We start from the raw sequence: 14,680 nt of genomic DNA on the forward strand, positions 1-14,680 counted from the left end.
TCCTACTACTGGTCTTCGGTAGTAGTCTTCAGCTCAGCAGGATCTTAAACTCCACAATGTTGTGGTCACTGTATCCAAGGCTCTCACTGGTAGTTTTGTTGTCAAGTAAGTCTTCTGGGTTTGCGAGCAGTAAATCTAGCAATGTGCTGATCCTAGTCAGCAGGCCCAGCATCTACAGTAAGAAACAATCCTCAGTGCATTCCAAGAACCTGATGGATGGCTTGTACACCAGTTTATTACTTTTTCCAATAAATGTCTGGGCAATTGAAGCCACCCATGCGGACCAGGTTCTGTTGGCCTGAGACTTCCTTGAGCAGCCAAAGTGAGGTTTTGTCAGCTTCATCATCCTGATTGGGAGGTTGGTAACAGACTTGTAACATAAGATCCCCCTTGGTGATGATCCCTCTAATCTTCATCCAAAGGCTTTCATTCAATAGAACTGGCATAGTCTCCAGAGCTCTCCTCTATGCACTCAAATTTCTCTTTCACATAAAGTGCAACTCTACATTCTCTTCTTCCCTTCCTATCTTTCTGAAATTGTTTGTACCCATCCATTATAGTCTTCCCATCATGTGAGTTTTCCCATCAAGTTTCTGTGATTCTTGACATCTCTCAGGCTGGGCACAGAGCTCTAGTTCCTCCTGCTTGTTGCCCAGATTACATACATTGGTATACATGCACTTGAGGTGGCTGAACTTAGGGTTCTTGCCTTTGCAAAGGGTTGGTGAGCATTCCCTACTGGTTTTTCAGGTGTACTCATCCACCATGTTGCTTATGGATATACAGATGTCAGTTGTGGAACCTACCCTCCAAGTTCATTAGTTTAAAGCATGATTCACTAAGTCAGAGCCAGCCTATTCAGCCTTTAGGAAAGTTTCCTGCTTGGTCTTACAAACATGGTAGGAGGGTCATAATTTCTGTTCTGTAGCTTCATGGACCCCCAGGGGGGTTTGCAGGTGGAACAACCCTACCCTGGGAGCCATTATTTGCAGAAGAATTACCACGGATTTTACTGGTAGTCAGAATTTGTAAAGATAATCCAGTCCTTGGAAAATAAGCGTGTCTGACATTTGGCCACAGGCATCTGTGTGGGAACTATTCTGAGCACTTGAACATCTGGTTTTGTGTAAGCACCCTCAAAGGATTGTTTTGCCTCTTATGTTTTCCCAATCACTTGTCTGATAATATGGAAGAGTGCCTTGGTCCTAAAACACAGTTCTAAGTAGTACAAAGAGCCACAGGACATGTTTTATGGCAACCTTAGATATTAATAATTCATCCAAAGTTGAAAAGAAGATATTGAATGCAGTCAGTTCAAATGCTTTAATTTATATATGTCTTACTTCTCACGAGAATGAAATGCTAATTTGTATCTCATCAGCTCCTTGTAAAATTGTTCTCTTACATCCTTTTTAAAGGTGCTAAATGAAACAAACATTGTTGCCAGTGAGATAAACGGGAAAAAGCAAGTTCATTGGGGGGGGGGGGGGGGGGGGGGGGCGCGGGGAAGATGGAACAGGAACTGGCAGAATCAACCAAGCCCCAATTTCTTCTAGTCAAATACCCCATTTCTGACAACAGGGTACCACCACTTGCTTCAGAAGAAAGAGTACATGAGAATCCCACCCCCACCACCTCCACCCTGGTGTTTCCTTCTCAGGACAATAATGAGAGATTATCAGGAACCCTGAAACTAATTTTTTAATATTTTATTCTAAGTAACATCCAGAGAAGTTTCTGAACTGAGTCAATGTTAACACCTAACACCTAGGTATTGTCTCCTGATGCAGAAGCAGAAAAAAAAACCCAACTTACTAAGGTCTACAGACACATACACCATCAAAATTAGAGTTTCACCATCTAAATGTACAACCAATCTTGCTTACTGCTAGACGTCAGTAATGCTAGATGACAGAGTGGTCAGCTCAGTTCCCTGTACAGGCACTGGGGAAAAACAAACACTTGCAAAGGCTTTTTGCCACATGAAGTGCCCTGGGATGAGAACTGTACCCTATCCATGGGTCTCTCACAGTCTCATGGACTGTAAAAGAAGTCAGGATGACTATTTAAGCAGCACAAGTCTGCATCGATTACAACCATGCGTGTACAAATACATCTGTCACTCAAGTAGCTGGAGGAGTGCGTGCTGAAACTACTGTTACAGCAGTACACTCTACGGAGTGAATAATTACTGAACTTCTGCCATTTCCAGAGCACAAAGCGTGTTCTTATTCTGGCCCAGAAACACAGTCCCCACTTCTTCTTTCTTCTGAGAAATTACTTCAGTTTTCAATAATGGCCTGATCATTTGCTGGTGATATTTCCCAGAATAACAACAGCAAACATTGTACCAGTTTCTCATCAGAGGCAAGAAACCCTGCAAAAGAAAGCAGCAGTTGCTGGCCACTGCTTAGTCAGCTGTGTCCTAAACAATTATTTCTTCTAGGCTCTACTTCTAAAAATAAAAAACTTCGAGGAGACAGTATGCACTGAAAATATGTAAGTCCATTTGCCAAGCCTGCCATTTGTGCGCTGAAATATGAAATAAAATAATACTTGCTTGAACAAGGTGTTTTTTTTCAAACTCCTCTGTTACAGACTGAACTTCTATACTAAATTCCTGGCTTTCTAGAATGAATTTGCATGTGCCTCTGTGGCATCCTCCTCTGGCACAGGAAGGGGGAAAGGAGACCTCCTTACTTGAGTCACCTACAATGCTCCATGGAAGGATGGAATATCTTCTTGAGAACTGTGATTACTGTCTTCCTGCACCCAGCAGCACTAGTGGCCACTGCACGCTATTAAGTAAAAGCTGCCATTTCGATAAAACCATCTCACTAATACCAGGCCCAATTTTCCTGCCAAAGGAGCAGATTTGGGATTAGAGGTGGCACACCATGTCTTTGCTGAGGATGCTGCCAGGTGTAGGGTTTTTTCTGGTATGGGTGTTAGCCCATAGGGAATGTGATGAAAGCACCTCCCTTCACCAGATACAGTAAAGCAGCCTACAACAGGACATTTCATTTTCACTCTCACAAGTTCACTTTTGTGATCTGCACTGGTATTTTTCTTTCACCTGCTTATATAACAGCAAGAGGCACCAAGTAAGGCAGATTCTGCCTCCTACCCTGACACATGGACCAGGCTGTACTGAGGGCTCAAAGACTTAAATTATACATTATACCAGCAAAGTACCCTTGGAGGAAAATGGAGGTTTTTTACACCAGACAGGATCTTATATTTGAACAGAAATTTAACCACTTCCATACAAAACTAAAAACACTTCCAGCTGATAAAAATGTGATTTTAATTTTTTTTTCTTTTTTGTTTTGGTCTGGTGCCTGAACTTCCAGTCAGTTATTTGCACATCTCTGCTCTGAGCTCTGCTTTTATCTCAGCCCCTGAATCCTTGCAGAGTTATATATGCTATCTTGTTATATTTAACCCTGCCCCAAAATACCTCCAGGTAAATAACTGTAAATATCTGTAATGTATCTTGTAAAGAACGTACTTAGCTTATGCTAAACAACCATAAGCTTATATGTAAAACAAGTCAGTTCCTTTAAGATTGCTTTTTACCAGTTCAGGGTTTGTTAATGAATGATGGCACTGCAGAACTGACAGGTGCTTAATACCTACTTGAAGGTCACGACAGGCCTTCATTATTAGCTACATGCTAATTTTATTATTATGTATTATTATATATGTATTATTAGCATACACATGATTTCATTATTAGCTAAATTTCAGCTTTAAGAACAAAAAGCCAAGTGCCGGTTCAAATATATCGGAAACAGACAGCGCAAAAGAGCTGGCCTTTCATCCCATTCAATCAACACTAGCATTTTTAGGCTTTTATATCTCTATCTGAAATGTCATGTATTCTGGGTATCAGATTAGATTTGTTCCTTACCTTCCCTGCCTCTCCCCTCCATTTTAAAGGTCACAGACTTGATAAATCCAGAACCTCCTGACAAATAATTTTATGTGTTCAACTGACATAAGGTTTGAGTCATCTGGACCCATTCCCTCCTGCCTCAGCTAGTCTATTGAACACCAATCACACGACGGTGACTTTGCACTTTGTTTGCTTTGATCCAATTATCTAGTACAAAGCTCCAGTGACTATTGTCAGGGCTGACAATACTCTGCTGTCTAAGCAATGAAGCCACTGGGGCTCGTAGCACGAATCTAACTGTTTCCTGTTCTCTGACACCAGATGCAGTAAATTACATTTACTCCCAGATCCCTGAACTCCCAACCCTCTATTCACGAACAGCAGATCCAGTTCCTGGGTGGGACGGAGCAAGCAGAGTAGCTGGTAAGTCTCAAGGAACAAAGTATTATAATACCAGTCCAGTAGCCATGAACTTTTTTTGTTATATTACCTTAATAGGCATGGTGTCCAATATCATTTAAATGCCAGGAAATGCTGCTTGATTTGTATTTTGTAAATAAGTCAAGGCTTTTTGAGCAGCAATGAGTACTCTCAAAGAAATGTAGTTGAACTACTTACAAGCAGCATAAGAAACTCATCTGGGTTTTTTTGCGTGGAAACATTCCGCTCTTCCCATCTCTGCTGATACAAATACATGGTATCTAGGCCAAGGTTTTGTCTTGTCTGTTGTAGCCATGCAACTCCCATTAAAATGAATGAAACAGAGAGACACTCACAAAACCCCATACATGCTTCAAATGTTTATGTAATTTTATATTGATTTGTATGCCATTCTTTCTTATTGGGGAAAAGGTGGGGAAATTGTGGCATGTTTTGTGCTTGAAGTCATACAAAGAATTTTCTAATACTTATTTTTCAGATTGAGTATGTGTTTTAAATGTAACAACATGATGGTTGAAAGTTGTAAGTTTTTCTTATTTTCAATATCCTTCTTTTCTAAACAATGTATTCCCTATCTCAAGACCAGATTGCTGGTGGCTATTTAAGAGGTATCCCAAGGAGTGGGAATGAAAGGTGTCTTACGTGAAGAACAGGTTAACAAGCACAGCAAAGCAATGTCTGCAGCTAAGACACTGTGCACACCTACAGAATATGTCATTTTGTTCAGAAGCCATTCCAAAAGCTTTCCTTCCATGAATGCTTACCCTCATCTGTCTTAAAAGCAAGTTTCCCCCTGTGTGTTTTGTGCCATTTTGTCAACACCAAAGAAGCAATAATTTCTTTGATTCTTCAGCTGACCAAGAAGCCTTGTTCATGTGGTCCTTGGTAAGAGTATCATGTGCGTGCAATAGGTTAAACAAAAGGTAACAGTGTATGTGCTCGAAGATAGACTGTAAGCATACATCTTTAAAAAACTGAAAGTATATTGAGATTATTTTTTTTAAAGAACAGCCTCTGAATCCACATAACAGGCAGAAGCTAGATGCTTTTGTCTGCATGTTGGGATCTGGTTTTTGTGAAGCACTGCATCATTTTACACTGTAATTAAAGCTTGTGCAGAAAACTTGTACTCATGAATACAGGTTGTCATCTTCAAGTACTGCTTTCAGTTTCAACTCCATTGTCAGACAGTTTTGTATTGTGTTAATAGAGTACATTTTGTAGTAAATAAGCTCTGCTTAAAGACCTTTTAGAAATAAACATTAGTTCATTTTTCAGCTACTTTGACAAGCTGGGCTGGTAAATTTTTCTGCAGAGAACAAACAGTATGCGTACAGGCAGATAAGCCATGTTCTATTATTCCTCCCATGGCAATGCATTTCACTAGTGAACAGCTTTCTAAGACACTCATGTATGTTTAAGCATTTACCTGCACAAGTAACTTTAATATGATACCTGGGGCAGGTCATAAACTACATGTAATGCCAGTATCTAAAAACACTACTGCTGAAGCCATGGTAGAAGAAACTAAAAGAAAACACTGACAGTGGCAAATGCTTAAGCAAATTAGCCAAACATAAAATACACAAGGACCAGACCTGTTAATTTTCTAGATCAGATCAGCCAGCGGGACAGAGTCTTCCAAGCAATACTAGAACTTTTTGCCCAAAGTCTGCCTAATAAGTAAGATATTGTTACTTGTCAGTACTCCATACCATTGATAAAAAGATGCATCCTACAACTCTTCCTAAATATGGCCAGGTCCATGTGATTTAACTATCAGATTTTCCCTATTGGCTTCTGAATTCTTAATTAAGGCCCATTAAACAAGCCTTTTCATGCACACTACTGAATAAAATTCGTTCATCAAAACAAGGAGGGTCTGGCAGATTGCACCCTCTTTTGCACTAAAAATATGTGCAATAACATGGCATTCAACTATTTCACAGGAAAATCAGTAGCCTTTATTGAAAAGTCAAGCCCCAGATAGTATTTTTACTTTTCAAAGAGGAGAAGCACAGGAGATCCAGGGTTGCTCAGGATGCTGCTTTTCACCAAGAAGGTAGCAGATAGCCAGTCAGTAGGCTTGCAGTGCTCTCTGGGCAGGGCTGTGGTGCTCAGAACAAATCAAGAACCACTGCACATCAGAGATGATTTTCTGGACATACTGTTGCTCCCTGATAGTTCAGCTTTACTTCAGTTCAGCTGTCCACCACTCAAAAACATGCCAGTGTGGCAGTTATAGCATCTTCCCTATAGACTAGCCAACCTCTATTTTTACCTCTGAAATGTGGGAAGTTATTCAACAATATCTGCCTGAGCACCCCTAGCAAGATCAAGTGATGTTCATAGCCCACTCACCCACAGCCCAGAGGCCAAGCCAATAAACAAAATTCCTCTTCCTTTCCTCCTTCCCCTAACATCCACCCAAGAAACTGCACCTAGAAGGGAATCAATTCCAGAGTGTTAGTGGTGGCACCTGCATCTTTTTGTTTCAGTACCTCTATAAATTAGATTAAAGGTTTCAGGGCAGAGGTACTTGCATGAGACTTGAAGGGCACTTGTCTACCAGCTACTGTGCTAGGATGGTCCCAAGTAAGTAATCCATCCTAGCTGCTCTCTGAGCTGCACCACGGTGCAGCTTGCCACAACTCCTCAGAGCAACCTGCTTCAGGGCTTAATAGCTACCAGCCCTGGGGTGACAGCTTTTTTCCTTATTTTCAGCCTATATAAATCTCTCCTATTTCATTCCATGCTGGCTGCCCCTCAGTCTGCTACCATACAGCTGAGAGCAGAGCCCAGCTCTCACTCCTAAAGCCTCCTCCTGGCTGCTCAGGCTGCTGTGGGATAGCCGGGCATGAAAATTCCAGCGTGGCGAGGAAGATCAGAAAACTGACATCCCTACTTCATTATGGAAATGGGCATCCTGTGCTCAGGGTCATGACAGCTATGGACACAGCGGGTCCATAAACCTCCCCAAAGCAGTGGTAAAACACAGTCCTTAGGCATATTCCCATAGTTTGCAACGGCCAGGGTGAGGTCCCTGGTTCTGCAGCCCACTCCAGCCTTCAGCAATGCCTTGCTCTCAGAGGTAGCAATGCTCCTTCAACCACTGGCACCTCCATCCTCCTGCTCCACACAAGTGTTTGTGTGGCATTGCACTTCACCTAAACAGCCCTGCTGGACGGACCAAGGTCTGAGCAGATGCACACAGCATGTAGATGTCCAGACCCTGCATCTGGCTGGGCTGCCTTCCAGACTGCATTCCTGGGGGCCAGAGGAGATAACTTCAAGGGCCAGTCTGCAATACATGCAATAGATTGCCCACTAAGCAACACATGAATTTTCTGTCTAGAGCTATAAGGGGGGTCATGATGTATGTCATGATAAACTTCCCATTGATGATTAAATACTCTGCTTTAAGGATACAGAAGAAAAATTCTACTATGTGTGAATAATAAGACTGAGGGAATATATTAAAGTAAGAGTAATTTTTAATCATGATTTAATAAATACAAGCATACCAAGCTACATCGGTTCTCGGGCAAGGATATTCTGTACTCAGTTGAAAATAAGTCAGGGAAAAGAAAAAACATGTCAGTTTGTAGTGTCTGCAGGTAAGACAAATTGTGATTATACCATTGAGGTTCATTGGTGGATGTGGTCACCCTAAGTTTCACAAACACTTGTCACTGCCTGTGGTAATTTGTAATTAAGTGTCTGTGGATGTCTGTCGGGGAGCCAAAATGTCTTCATCTGCATAAAAGGAATGCTTAAGCAGATGTCTACTTCTGGAAAATCTGTGACACCTTTGCACATTTTTCTTTGAAAAGCTGCCTAGTGAGATGACACGGTATCTTAAAATGGGTGTTACGGCGGTGTAGACTGCTTGTCTATTCCTACTGTGTGGTCTCCACGGTCTTCATCTTGTTATTGTTTCCTTCTGAATCACTAGAAAAGCTTCTTTGCTATCTTAAAGCAGCATCCCTCACATGCATTTTTTTACCAGTTTTTTCATGACACTTTGAAAATCAGTTCATTATTACTTTTTTCTTCAACTTTGGCAACGATGCTTAGGGCCTAATTGAAATAAATGAGGGAGCACTTCTTGGCCGTTTTGTACATTCTCTTAATCTGCAAGCAGAGGTCATGGTTAATGCCTTGGTGTGGAAGCTGAGACAGCTGCCTTGTCATGCGTCTGTGGGAGAAATCATCCCACTCCTGTGTGATTTTGTTTTCCTACCTGTAGAACAGGGGTAAAAAATGTTTCTTCACCTCTCTAAAGCATTTTGAATACTACAGGTGGAAGAGTTAAGCAAGAATGAGCGTTGATAATAAAGCAGTCCATGTGTTACTTGCAACAAACAAAAGTTATTACCACCTAACTGGCAGTTTGAGGGCAGAGAAGGAAAAGAGACTAGAAAGGCTCTTGGAGTTTCTCTCTGAATTTGAGGCAAGTTCAGAATGGAAAGGTTGTGGGCAACCTGCATGCTGTCACCTCCGTTTGCCTAAAACACACCTAACCCAAGTGCTCTTGGCGCTCCTAATTGATCAGACATCTCCACACGGTGTGAGCTGGAAGACTAGGTCCTGTTTGCCACAGGTATGCCTAGCCTCCAGGTGCATAAAAAGCTGTGGTGTAACAACCATCGCTGTCCACAGAGTTGCATCCCACCTCTAACGCAGAATGCTTGGCCCTTTAGAAGCAGGAGGTAGGAAAAGGGGCACAGTAGTTTTCTTTGTCTATTTGGCAATTAACCATTCACTGGCTTTTTTTGTTGTAACATGCACTTCCTCTCTTGTTTTCATTCAAGCTTTGTGCACCATGGAAATTAATGTGGAGAAAGACAAACAGACAGGAGAGACCAAGATTGTCTCTGCTTCACCTATTGGCCCAGATGAGGCCCATCAAAGAGGATTCAAAGTCTATGATGATGGTACCAAGGTAGTCTATGAGGTTCACTCTGGTGGCACAGTGGTAGAAAATGGAGTACATAAATTAAGCTCAAAGGACGTAGATGAACTTATGCAAAAAGCTGGACAATCAAATGTAAAAGGAGGGTATGAAACAGTGACTGTGTCAGACAGAAATGTGGTAGCTGATGGAAACCTTAGCCATATGAAGGAGCAAATGCTCTTCAAGGAGGCAAAGCTGGAAATGGTACACAAACCCAGCAAAGGGCATGCTGTGAACCCTCATCCCCAAGATAAACCCTGTGGTGGCAAAGCCCCAGAGGCCAGTGCAGAGCAGCCAGTGACAATGATATTTATGGGCTACCAGAACATTGATGATGAGGAGGAGACGAAGAAAGTGCTGGGCTATGACGAGACCATCAAGGCAGAGCTCGTCCTGATTGATGAAGACGATGAGAAGTCATTGCGGGAGAAGACAGTGACAGATGTCTCCACAATGGATGGAAACGCTGCTGAGCTGGTCTCCGGTAGGCCCTTGTCGGATACGACAGAGCCCTCCTCTCCCGAAGGGAAGGAAGAGAGCCTGCCCTTGGAAGCTGCCCCAGGTACACAAAAGAAAAAGCGCTGTCAATGCTGTATTGTCATGTGAACACCTCCTCCTTCCCTCCTCCAGGCAGCTCCTGCTCCATCACTTACCTAGACCTCACTGTACTTCTAACTGCAATACTGTGAACTGGAAGTGAATGCCTCCATTGCCTTGCAGTTGGGTTGCTTTGCTTTCTGGTTCTTCAGGAAGAGGAACGCATGGTTATTTTCCCATCAGACGTACTATTCGGGGTTTGGGGAGGGGATGGGAGTTTTTGGGGGGTTTTTTTGGTTGTTGCTGATTTGGGGTTTTTTTTTTCCTTAATATTGCAGAGTGAGAGATAAATGGGAAATGGAACAAATGTTTTCATATTTATTTGATTTATATATATAATATATATAATATATATAATGAAAACACTTTTTACATTTTTCTTTGGATATCTGGCGGGCTTGATCAGATTCCTAGGATTTTGTGGGAGTGTTTCACAGCAGCCAGATATGAGAGCCTTAAAAAATGTTGCTTCTCTTTTTTAAGAAAAATCACATTTAAACATTATTTTATAGATCCGATTTTTTATTTCTTGGGGGAAGGCTTAGATCATTTCACTGTTTTAATTAGCTAAAATTCAGACAAGTCTTTCCAAAAAAAGTTCACATAGTTTTGTTTCATAGTAACTTCCAGTTTAGTTTGCAGTGTCAGAAAAACCCATCAGCCATTTCTGCTTATTGGTGATACCAAAAGTGGACCTTAATTATTCTTTCTAGAAAATGTATGAATGATGATTTTGCCTTATATAAATCTTCCAGATTACAGTATTGTATGTGTACTTCATCTCCCCAAATTACAGTTGAAATTAACTTGACATGAAAAAGATGCAGCTGTCACACCAACTGAAATGGAGTCACTGATCTAATTACTTGCCTTTCAGTAACTCTGCCAATGTTTATACATGAAGTTTTCCTGCTGAACTCCAGTAGATAAGAGATAGTGTTTTCTATTTCCTTAGAATATAAATGAACTTCTCTCACAGTCTGACCCTGTTCCCACTGGATTCAGTGACAAAATTCTCTGTCCTGGGAATGAGGGCAGGGCCAATTTTATTTTGTAATTCTTAGGGAAGCATAATTTCTCATACAGTGTACCTCCAGTGCACCTATGTAATGACAGGCAATGGATCTGATCCTGCCCTGCTTACCCAGGTAAAGCTTCCATGGAGGCCCACTGGAGTTTTATTGGAGCAGCTGTTTAAGGTGAAGATCCTACTGCTGCAAGGCTAACATTTTCAGAAACTGCTGGTGGTTTTGGATGCTCCATTTTCTGGTGTGGCACACTTCAAAGAGGCCTGATTTCCAGTATTTTTTTCCTCATCAGCCCTCTGAAAATCAGGCCCGTTAAAAACAACTCTAGGTGAAAACGTAAAAAGGTGAAGGCATCCAGAATCAGTAGATGTTTCTTTGTTCCTTGGTCCTTTGATTCTTCTAACTACAATGAAAAAGCAGCCAGCTTTTTCATGGTAATATATTATGAGCCTGATTCTTGTCTCACACCAGGTTTGCTTAAGTGTAGCTTCACTTGTTCTAGTGGAGTTGGTCTGGATTTATAACTACAAAAGTGAGATTAAAAATCAGGATTTATATTTTCTGATAGTGCTAAAAAGTACTGAAGATTATTTTGAAGTGTCTTTGAAACTATCAGACCAAAACCCAGTAACAGCAACTGAAAAACAAAATTTAAAAAGTAAAAAAGAAAAACAAAAAAAAAAAAGAAAAGAAAAAAGAAAAGAAAAAAGAGAAAACAACAAAAAGCCTCTTTTCAGTCTGAGGTGGTTCCTATGGTATTTCTGTTCTTTCTTCGATGGTGCTTTTACTGCATTGTTAGTTCAGAGCATCTGATTAAACAGAGTTCTTGCTCTGTACTCTTTTCTTTCTGTGCCAGTAAAAAAGACACTTGTCATGGTGGTGGTAATATGAGGCACACTGAAAACATACACAGACAAAAAATGCAAAAAGTAGTTCCTGTGTTAGGTCACTCAGCCATCGGTATGGAGCTGGTCGATGTAACTTTTTACCACTGCCCAGATGACAGTCAGGAAAAAAAAGCAAGCAGAGAGCAGGAAAGGACAGCCAATCTGTACGACACCTGCAGAAATTTTGCTGGCCTCCATATCTGCTTCAGTGGCCTGGCCAGATTAATAGACTTCCTCACACTCCCTCCACTTCCTCTGGAGGCTTTCGGATGGGAGAAGGACCAAACTCACCCACAGAAGCTCTGCACATCATCTCTTGACTCAGGCTTAGGTGGTTAAGTTTTATCAAAGAGAGGAATGGCTGCAGAGCCCCATGTTGTGACAATAGGTCTGATGGCTGTTTGTTGGAAAATAGCAACCCATGTTTTGGGTTTTTTTGGTTGGCTTGTGTGTTTTTTTCCTTTTTTTTCCCAGAAAGTCTAAGCATTTACAAATCGCAACATTTCTTAAAACAAGACCCTGATTTTTCAACCCTAAGGTGGCCTGGCGAGGCTGTCCCCAGGCATGTTTAGGACCCCAAAGCACTGCAATGTGAAGGGTGAAGCCCTTTCTGTCTTGCCTCTACCCTGGGAGCCGGGCATGCTTTGCAATAGTTCTCTCACTCTGGGGCCTGTTCACTTCACCGGTAACACTTCAAAACAAACCTTTCAGCCATCTCCTCCAGGTCTGGCCAGTCATCTCGTTGCTTACCACCCTTTCCTCTCCAGGTGTGATGTCACCATCATGGTCACCCTGGCTTCTCAGTGTCTTCCCAGCCCAACCTTTTTCCTTCTGCTGCTCCTCTCTCCTATGGAAATTTTTTCCCAAAGACTTCTGCTCGGGAAATCTGGGGTGTCGTCTTTACCCTAACCTACTCTGTCCATGCACCTCTTCAGCCACATGCTCCCGTCAGATGACCTTCTGGTTCAGCACAGACTCAGCATTTTGGGGATGACTCCCTCAGTGGCCAGCTTTGGGAGATGTTTGCTGAGACTGGGACCAGAACATGTCTGGGACCACTGCACCATCAAAGGCACAATGTGGCGGGGAGATGGTGACAGGCAGGAGTCCAGAAGTGGCCCTTTAGTGGTTAGAAGTAGAGCACAAGCCTTAAACCTTAAACCTGTTGAATACCTACTGCTCAATACTTGTAGCTAACATTTGAGTGCCTAGGAAGGCCAGTGTTTTTTATGTCTTCATATGAACTCCATGGTTAATGGGCCCCGATAGATTCAGAAAAGCTTAAGGTTTGTCTGCATAGGGTTTGTCTTTACGGGTCAAGGGCAGTTCCATGTCTGAGGTTAGGAAAAATGTGAAACAGGAGCAAATCAGTCTGAACTCGGAGGGCCTTAGCTATGTCAGCTGAAACACGCTTACTCCAATCATCCACCTCCACAAGCACAGGAGCCGTGCCTGGACTTCGGCTTGTCCCTTCTAGCCATTAACCAGCAGCCAAGTTACAGGGGAATTCAGATGCGTTAGCCTAGGCTTATGAATGTAAACTGGTTTTCCAGGGCTGCTTTGGGCTTTGAAGGGGTCAGTTCTCCCCTCACCCTCAGATAGGAAGCTGCCTGTGGAAATTCATGCACAATCAGGCATGAAGGAAGAGGTCCACTCTGTGGTCAAGCAGAGAGAGATTTTTGTAAGGATCATTACAGGCGGGGTTTTTTTTTATTGTTTTAAGCAAACTCCCTGTCTGTTTAACTTATGCCATCACATGTACATTTTCAATTTCAGCATGAGGGGATGCAAAAAAGTAGACTCAGAAACTGGTTCAGTGATAGCATTTTGCCACAACAAACTGCTCGCCTTAACTTTTTTAAGAAAAACAAAAAAAAACCTCTTTTCAGTGTATCTTTTCCTAGACTGGGAAAAAGTAACCTACAAAACTTTTTTATATTTTGTATTTTCTAAGTTTCTATGAACTCACTTACCATGTCGTCCCTCGTTTGCATTCAGGGACTGTTTCTTTTGCAAACCACTGCATTTTACTTCCATTCTTTCTTTTTTTTTTAACAGAAGAAAAATACAAATCAAAAAACACAGCATTATGATTAGTGGCTAGGCAATCTCTTTCAATTACAAGAACATCAATACAGAAAGAAAAGAATTACAGGGTTGTTTTCTTTTTTTAATTTCCTGTGGCTGATGTACTGTATGGTATATGTTTACAGAACTCCTCTGGTCTGCCTTTGTGATGTTATCTAAATGAATGACAAAGTAGGTATGATGTGCCATTTGACAGTTTGCCTTAGCACTCTTAGGTTTCCTTCTTCTTTTTGTATCTTTCCTTTATATATTTTTTTCCAAAAAGTGCAGGCTGTATTCCAAAGCTGTATAAACACAACATTATCTTTCAATCCCCAGCAAGAGAAGTGTGCAGAAGCCCCTTCTCCATGAAGCGTACCTCTACTGGTGCAATAGAAGACTTCAGCCCTGCAAACAAAAATGCATACACCTAATTCTGCTGTGCATAGACCTATTTCAGTCAACAGGACTACTCACAGGGAGAATGTGTGTAGGTGTCTGCAAGACCAGGGCATGAATGATTAACAGGGTGTAGTCTGGGTGTTATTTGTGTACCTCTAACAATTTTACGCACTGCTGAGTTTGCCCAGGGTGTTCCAATCCTAGAGGCTAACTCTGAGCACTGCTACTTCTGATGAGAAAAACACAAAATGAAATGGTGCTTACCATCTGGTAGGATCAGTTCCCAAGTCAGCATTGCTATCACGGCAGTGGTATCCACAGGCAAATACTAAGTGGCACTTCCCTGACAGCTAATATATTAGACCCCTGCCATAGCACCTAAGTTCATTACTGATTCTTTGTG

At 41.8% G+C, this 14,680-nt stretch overlaps 1 protein-coding gene across 2 annotated transcripts in view; it reads left to right on the forward strand.

Annotated features, from left to right (window-relative positions):
* Nucleotides 1–14,680, forward strand: part of PALM2AKAP2 (PALM2 and AKAP2 fusion) — a 274,650-nt gene that overhangs the window by 119,782 nt on the left and 140,188 nt on the right. The window contains exons 6-7 of one of the 2 annotated variants that reach the window (XM_055790889.1): nt 4,220–4,321; nt 9,154–9,858. In XM_055790889.1, coding sequence (XP_055646864.1) covers nt 4,220–4,321; nt 9,154–9,858 — 807 coding nt within the window. The remainder of the gene's footprint in view (nt 1–4,219; nt 4,322–9,153; nt 9,859–14,680) is intronic. The other variant, XM_055790890.1, reaches the window with a different exon arrangement.

The sequence above is a fragment of the Falco peregrinus genome, chromosome Z (genome assembly GCF_023634155.1).
Source record: "Falco peregrinus isolate bFalPer1 chromosome Z, bFalPer1.pri, whole genome shotgun sequence".
NCBI classification, from domain to species: domain Eukaryota; kingdom Metazoa; phylum Chordata; class Aves; order Falconiformes; family Falconidae; genus Falco; species Falco peregrinus.